Source organism: Mauremys reevesii, linkage group 1 (genome assembly GCF_016161935.1).
Source record: "Mauremys reevesii isolate NIE-2019 linkage group 1, ASM1616193v1, whole genome shotgun sequence".
Classification (NCBI taxonomy): domain Eukaryota; kingdom Metazoa; phylum Chordata; order Testudines; family Geoemydidae; genus Mauremys; species Mauremys reevesii.
This window is the reverse complement of record NC_052623.1, coordinates 277,805,591-277,813,905: the sequence shown is the minus strand read 5'-3', so window position 1 is coordinate 277,813,905 and position 8,315 is coordinate 277,805,591. Positions and strand designations below refer to the sequence as shown.

Sequence of the window (8,315 nt, the reverse complement as noted above, 5' to 3'; positions counted from 1 at the left end):
TGTTTATACAAACATACTGATGGTTCATGCAAAAAAACCTTCAAGGACTACCTACATTAAAAATATGATAGTTAATTCTCTGAAACATTTGGAATCTACAGTAATATGTAAGTAGCTGAACAGAATTATTTTATAGTGACAAAAGCTCTCTTGGAGAATTTGGACAAAATTGCACTGACATCTTTGGTAGCTGAGAGAAGACTTTAAGAAAGTCTCCAGGACTAATTTATTTCTAGAATTACGCTATGTTTTCCTGGGCAGAAAGTTTCTCTTTGAGTTCTTCATCAAAAGAGGAAATTGCATGAATCCAACATTCATAACATTTTTCTGGTTGAGCAAAATATTTTGATCTAAACACTTGTTCTGGTTTTGACTTTTTTATTTTACATAGTATTATAATAAAATGAAAAAATAAAAAAGTTTAGAAACTAAGTAATTTCAAAATCAAAACACTAAACTTTTAATTCCAAAGGTGTCAGAACAGGCAATTTTAACATTGTTGGAGCTTTTTTTCTGGTTCTCTTCCACAATGAAATTTTGGCAAAATTGACCTGATTTTGTTATGTGTTTAGATTTTTGACAGAATATGGTTCCCTCGCAGTTTCTCTGACCAGCTCTGTGTATAAAGTACCTTCACGGGGAGAAAATGCAGTGTATTAAAGACTTTAGTCTAAAGTGGCCTTTAATTTAATGGAGAAAGGCATAACCAGAACCAATGGCTGGGAGTTAAAGCCAGGTAAATGCAAATTAGAAATTAGGCACAGAAATCCTGGTGGAACAAACCACCAAGGGCAGTGATGGATGTGCCACCTCCGTCTGTCTTCAGCTCCATGCTGGCTGCCTTGTGGAGGACCTGCTGAACCAACCCCAGATGGCTGGGCTCAATGCAGGGCTGGCAATTGGCAGGGGTGCTGGAACAATTTGTACTGTGAGGGTTGAAGAACCATTGAACCAAACTATAAACCAGGGGTTCTCAAACTGGGTATTGAGGCACCTCAGGGGGTTGTGAGGTTATTACATGGGGGTTTACGAGCTGTCAACCTCCACCCCTGTCAGGGTTCCCTCCCCACTTTGAACTCTGGGGTACCGATGTGGGGATCCGCATGAAAGACCCCCTAAACTTATTTCTACCAGCTTAGGTTCCCCAAGGCACAAATCCTTTCCTTGTCCTTGGACAGTACTGCTGCCATCACCAGTGATTTAGATAAAAATTCAGGAAACGGACCACTTGGAGTCCCTATTTCTCCAAAATATTCCCCCAAGCCCCTTCACTCCCTTTCCTGGGAAGGTATGAGAATAATATACTAACCAATTGGTTAGTATATGTGAGCACAAACCAAACCCCTTGGTTTTTAGGACACTGACAATCAATCAGGCTCTTAAAAGAAGAATTTTATTTTTTTTTAAAAGTAAAAGAATCATACCTGCAAAATCAAGATGGAAGATAACTTTACAGGGTAAATAAAAAGATTTAAAGCACAGAGGATTCCTCTCTGACTTTGCTTTCCAGTTACAAAACAGGAATGAAATTACCTCTTAGCATAGGGAAAATTCACAAGCTAAAACAAAAGATAATCTAACACATTTCCTTGCCTTAATTATAATTTTTGTAACCGTAGATGCTCATTTCAGGTATGTTTCCAGGAGATGTTTTTTTCCTGCCTGGACCCTCTCTGGGTCCAGAGAGGGACCAAACGAAGAGAGCACAAACAAAACCTCCCTCCCTCCCTCAGATTTGAAAGTATCTTCGTTCCCCATTGGTCCTGCTGGTGAGGTGCCAATTAAGCCTTTACAGATAAGGCTACTGAGTACAGCTGCCCTGCGTATATTTATGACAACCTCAAACCTCACTTTGCCTCCAGCATTTACAATAGTGTTAAATATACAAAAAAGTGTTTTTTAATTTATGAGGGGGGTGTCACACTCAGAGGCTTGCTCTGCAAAAGGGGTCACCAGTACAAAAGTGTGAGAAACCCGGTAGCTTGCATCCGACGAAGTGGGTATTCACCCATGAAAGCTCATGCTCCAAAACGTCTGTTAGTCTATAAGGTGCCACAAGACTCTTTGCTGCCCCTGTAGCTAATGGAAACCACTTCAAGCCAGAGGGTGTTCAGCACCCCTAGTTCCAACCCCTACGGCCACTGGCCAAGGTCACACTGGCCGGGCTGGTCATCCCACCTGGCCCTATATTCTCCCCTCAGGCCAGTGGGGCTGTTTAAAACCCAGCTGTGCGCTCCCCGCTCCCTGCTGCGGGCCAGGCCCCGCGGGACGCGCTGGGCGCAAACACCAGCCAGAGCAGGAGCCTGCACACGCCGCCCCCGCCCCTTGCCCGGTTGCTAAGCAACCGCCGGTGTGTACAGGGCAGCGGGATGATGGCGCAGGCCGGGTCCCAGCCGCCGCCGCCTCCCCGCCCGGGGCTGCAGCCGCCGCCGGCTACTTTCTTCGGGGCCCTGGAGCCGGGGAACCCGGTGATCGACAGCTTCGAGTCGGAGCTGCGGGACTTCCTGGGCTTCATGCGCCGGCTGCGGAGCGTGGGGGCGGCCGCGCCGCGGGGGCAGGAGCTGCACAGACGCGGGTACAGGCAGAGCGCGGGCGGGGCGGGGGCCGGTAAGGTGCTGCCGCGGGGCGCCGCAGGCCCGGCCACTGGGGGCACTTCCCGCGACACATCGCCCCGGCACCCTCCACCGTCAGCCGGACCCGGACCCTGCAGCTCCCCTGCACCATAACCCTCATCCGGACCCAGCCCCCCTGCACCAGGACCCTGCACCTCCCCAACCCTTATCCAGACCCTGCCCCCCCCCCACACCCGGACTCTGCAGCCCCCCTTGCACCGTAACCCTTATCTGGACCCTGCCCCCTCCCCGCACGGGGACCCTGCAGCCCCCCTGCACTGTAACCTTCATCCGGACCCAGCCCCCCTGCACCGGGACCCTGCGCCTTCCCAACCCTTATCCGGACCCTGCCCCCCCCCCCACCGGACTCTGCAGCCCCCCTGCACCGTAACCCTTATCTGGACTCTGCCCCCCTGCACCTGGACCCTGCAGCATCCCCGCACCATAACTTATCTGGACCCAGGCCCCCATCCCCCCCGGGGGATCATGCAGCCACCTCTCCCTTCTCCTCCTCTCCCCCCCCCCCACGCTTACTCTAATCCAGACCCTGCCCACCTTATCCCGCTCCTGGGATGCTGCAGCTTCCTTGCCCCCTGTAACGCCTATCTGGACCCTGCTCCCCATGCCGGGGACTCTGCAGCTGCCACCCTGTAACCACACAGTGTGCAGCAGCAGTCAAAAAAGCAAGCAGGATGTTAGGAGTCATTCAAAAAGGGATAGAGAATAAGACGGAGAATATCTTATTGCCCTTATATAAATCCATGGTAGGCCCACATTTTGAATACTGCGTACAGATGTGGTCTCCTCATCTCAAAAAAGATATACTGGCATTAGAAAAAGTTCAGAAAAAGGGCAACTAAAATGATTAGGGGTTTGGAGTGGGTCCTATATGAGGAGAGATTAAAGAGGCTAGGACTTCTCAGTTTGGAAAAGAGACTAAGGGGGGATATGATAGAGATATATAAAATCATGAGTGGTGTGGAGAAAGTGAATAAGGAAAAGTTATTTACTTGTTCCCATAATATAAGAACTAGGGGCCACCAAATGAAATTAATGGGCAGCAGGTTTAAAACAAATAAAAGGAAAGTCTTCACACAGTGCACCACCTGAGGAGGTTGTAAAGGCTAGGACTATAACAGGGTTTAAAAGAGAACTAGATAAATTCATGGAGGTTAAGTCCATTAATGGCTATTAGGCAGGATGGGTAAGAAATGGTGTCCCTAGCCTCTGTTTGTCAGAGGGTGGAGATGGATGGCAGGAGAGAGATCACTTGATCATTACCTGTTAGGTTCACTCCCTTTGGGGCACTGCATTGGCCACTGTCAGTACACAGGATACTGGGCTGGATGGACCTTTGGTCTGACCCAGTATGACTGTTCTTATATTCTTATGTTTTTAACCTCCATCCAGATCCTGCCTCTCCCCCCGGGAACCCTGCAGATCCCCTGTAGCCCTCACACTGGGGACTTTGTAGCCCCCCTCCCATAACGTCCATCCAGACCCTGCTCATCCGCACAGGCCCTCTGTAACTCCCATCTGGACCTTGCTGTCTCTCCCATGTCCAGCCCTGGTGACCCTGTAGCTCCCCCAAACAAGCCCCCTCTGAACCCTCCTCCCGACCAGTTCCTGCAGTCCCGCATTCATACCCTGTGCCCTCCAACAGCCATCCAGCTCTTGCTCCCTCAACCTCCCACTGCTACCTGCAGACCCCCATCCGGACCTTGCTGCCTCCCTGTGTAACCCCCATCTGGATTCTGTCCCCACCTCCTCCCGCAACAGCCATCTGGACTCTGCCCTTCTACTGCCCCCTGTAACCTCCATCTAGACTTTGCCCCCCACTCCCTCTTCCCCCTGCAACAGCCATCTGGACGCTGAGCCCCTGCAATCCCTCTCTGGCTCCTGATCCCACATATCTTTCTCCACAACAGTCCTCTTCCAACCACTGCTCCTCATCCCTCCCACTGCAATCCTCATCCAGCCCCTTGCCTCCCTCCTGCAGTCCCATTGAATCTACTGTCTCTTCCTGCTGTCCCTTTCCCTGGCAGTCTCCTCCAGCCACTGCCTCTTTCTGCTGGGTCTTCCTGAATTACCCTGTCAATTCCCATCCAGTTACTGTCAGCCCCTGCAGGCTCCCTTATCTGCTCTTTGTAGCTCTCATCCATCATGCCTCCCCGCCCCTCTAATCTTCCTGTCCCCCAACCATCTACTCAGATTTTCTCTTCAACTCAAATTTGGCACCCTCCTTTCCACTATGCTGGATTTCCATCTAGTGTCACATGCACTTTACAGTGTTCCCAATTCCAGGTGTTTAAAAACAAAAAACGAAATTTGCTTAAAAATTGAGATTTTAAAAAAAATCTGACTTGTTGGGTTCTTATTTGCCTTCTGTTTTTTCAGCTGTTAGGGTTTGTGTTTTTCAGCTTTTCTGCACAATCATGAAGTCTAGAAACTTATGTTGAGTCTCATGTAGTCACATGACTTCAGATAATTGGGTGAGGGGGTTAAGAAAAACACTAGATATTGTGATAGTTGCAACACTGCACTTGGCCACCTGGGAGTTGCCCTTGCTTTTCATTATGAAAATCAGGTCACCCTGCCCATGACAGTGACAAATCAGCAGTGAGTGGGTATGAATTAGAGGTCTGCTTGGGCCTAATTTTAAAAGCTGACCGAATTCGAGGTGAGCACAGCTGACCCAAACCTGATGCAAGAATGTTGAATTGTTTTCAGAACTGACTGGATCCAAACCTGACACTTCCTCCTGAAATTGCATGAGCGCTGGTGCCTCCTCCTTGGGGCTTGGCCTGGTGGGACTTTCTGCTCCCCATGCCTGCGATTTGTCTCTGGCTGCCTCCTGCTCATGGGGTCAGTGTGGCGGTGGCTGCGTGCCCCGCTTCTGCCTGCTGTCATTGCCTCACTGTCTGTGCTGTGTGAGCTGCAGAGTGCAAGGTACTGCAACTTAGCACACTCACTCCACAGCGCACACAGAGCACAACAAGGTGGTGGTACCTGACAGGTTGGGGGCATGCAGCCACTGCCATGCAGACCCCACTGGCAGGAGGAGGTGATCAGAGATGACATGACCCAAGCCTAAGAAGGCCCGGTTGTTCTCACACCTGAACCCGACATAGTCCAGTCCTGTCAGGGTCAGATTGCAAGGCTCTAGTGGGAATAACTTGGACACCTACACAGGTACACAAATGTAGACACATGTATCTGTCCATGTCTATTTACACACACAGTTTTATGCACATGGATGTAAGCATATCATATAGCTATGCATATTCATATGTATTTGTGCACCTTTATGTGTGTATATATGTGTGGGTGCACTTATGTGTATGGATGCACAATCTCTAAATTTTTATAATGTACTGTGTATGCAGCAGCCAGGAAAAAATATCTGATTCATGCTGTGCATTTGTGTGTGTCTGTCTCTTTATATGTGCTTATAATATATATTTGCATGGTGACCATCACTATAATATCTAGACTTTATGATATACACTTACTTTTTCCTTCAAGGAAAATAGGTAGTTCTGAAAAATACCACCTGAGCAGAAAGTATCAGGCGGTAGCCATGTTAGTCTATATCCACATGTAACTCTTCTGCCCATCTGAGTTGGTGCAACACGGGCCGGGTTCAATATCTAGGGGTTCCGTTTCAATAACGCAATGCAAAACCGGGTCAAGCCCCCACCCAGTGACCTGGGACAATTACATACCACCCCCCTGGACACCTCTAAGAGGCAATACTTCCCCTCTTGCAAGCACGGAGTCTGAGTGTAGCAAAATCCTTTTAATAAAGGAGGGAAACAATGCAGCATATGTTGGGGAAACACCACAAACAGGATTCATAGCACAAGCCATGAGCAAAAGACCTGCCCCCAAATAAGTTTGGCAGTATCCTTTTCCCTCAGGGTCTTAAGTCCAGCAACCCAAAAGATCACCCAAAAGTCCAAAAACCCAAAAGTCTCTGTCCCTGGTCAGTGCAGCCCTAGAATTCAAAAGTTTATCTGCAGAGTTTTACCTCCCAGCCCCGGTGGGAGGGCACAGCAATGTTAAGGGGCACCTTATGTGGTCTGAGGCTGACTGCCCCGCCTCTCCCGGGGGTTCTGCCGCAGCCTTCACCACAAGCCACTCCACCAGCCGTTCCGCTCTAGCCATTCCATGAACTGCTCCTCTCTGCCAGCTGCTCCACTCCACTAGCTATCCCACAAGCTGCTCCACTCCACCAGCTACTCAGCAACATAGCTTCAGGCCCCCCACCCAGCAGTCAGTGATTTCAGCTCTTAGTGATTTTAGCTTGTAGTAGGGGAGCCTCAATGCTGGTGCACCATTAGCTCAACGTGAATTCAGCTCAGCAGCCTGTAACTGGACTCCTAATAGAATTAAAATTAGCTCTGATATTCTATATTAGAGAGAATAGAAGGTACAACTGGCATTTCAAGCCCTCAAGAGGGGCCCACCCCATCAAGTACAAATACCTGTCCCCAACCTCTCTTAATTCACTAGGTTTTGGAACCCATGTCCCTTGTCTAGCGAGTGCTACTTAGTTGATGGCAAGTCCCTTTGGCATAAAACAGTTTCGTTGTCCTTATTCACATAATCAGGGTAACAACACTTTATTTTTCCTGCCCCAATAACAGAGAAACTAGGGATCCCACAGCAGCCAAAGTGACATTTGGGCTGCTGTGGGTTCATGCAAGGCGGGGTGGGTGTGCCTATGCAAACAAGATCAGACCCTGAAGTTCTTTTCCACAACTCGCCACAATTCACCACCAGATGTCAGGGTAGAGCTCATCCTGACTCTGCTTACACACAAAAACAACAAGGAGTCCGGTGGCACGTTAAAGACTAACAGATTTATTTGGACATAAGCTTTTGTGGAAAAGTAAAAAAAAAAAAAATGTTCAAATAAATCTTCACTTGACATGTCTTGTTGTTCACCTGTCTTTCTCTGATTCTCCTGATTTCTTCTCACTCAGGGCATGGTGGAACTGTGCAGCTGCTGTTTTTTTTTTTCATCCTGGTTTGTGTTTGTTTGTGTCATGAACAAAACAAAACCAACTCAACTAACTTTTCAGTAAACTGAAGCAGCAGCTGTGAGCACCTTTCCATCTGGCTCTGACTTTGACTCAGCAAACCCAGCATCTAGCTTGGGTTTCCATTTCAGACCTTGTCCCTTTTCAAAAAAATACTAATCATTTTTTTTTTTTTTTTTTTTTTTTTTTTTTTTTTTTTAATTTTTTTTTTCTTTCAGGATGACTGAGGGGCTTACTACTGGGTCGGGGGCATTCAGTTTGGGGGGGGGGGGGATGTTGTGTATATGATAATTTTTTTTTTTTATTCTGCTAGGTGCTTTGGCATCTTCACTTGGTGTTTTGGACTTTTTTCCTTGCGGAGTTCATAGATTCCAAGACCAGAAGGGACCATTGTGATCATCTAATCTGACTTCCTGTAGCAGGCCCTAGAACAGGTGTTGGCAACCTTTGGCACCTGGCTTGCCAGGGTAAGCACCCTGGCGGGCCGGGCCGGTTTGTTTACCTGCCGCGTTGGCAGGTTCGGGTGATCGCGGCTCCCACTGGCCGTGGTTTGCCGCTCCAGGTCAATGGGGGCTGCGGGAAGCAGTGTGGGATGTGTTGGCCGCCGCTTCCCGCCACTCCCATTGGGCTAGAGAGGCGAACCACGGCCAGTGGGAGC

The 8,315-nt window shown here is 48.8% G+C and overlaps 1 protein-coding gene across 11 annotated transcripts in view; it reads left to right on the top strand.

Moving 5' to 3' along the window:
• Positions 1–2,358: 2,358 nt before the first annotated feature.
• The window catches only part of CFAP54 (cilia and flagella associated protein 54), a 223,036-nt gene continuing 217,079 nt past the window's right edge, over positions 2,359–8,315 (top strand). For all 11 annotated transcript variants that reach the window (XR_005592555.1, XR_005592556.1, XM_039519521.1 and 8 more), the window contains exon 1: positions 2,359–2,575. Coding sequence is in view for 9 of the 11 variants with exons in the window: in XM_039519521.1 (XP_039375455.1) it covers positions 2,370–2,575 (206 nt within the window). In the remaining 2 variants the exon portion in view is untranslated. The remainder of the gene's footprint in view (positions 2,576–8,315) is intronic.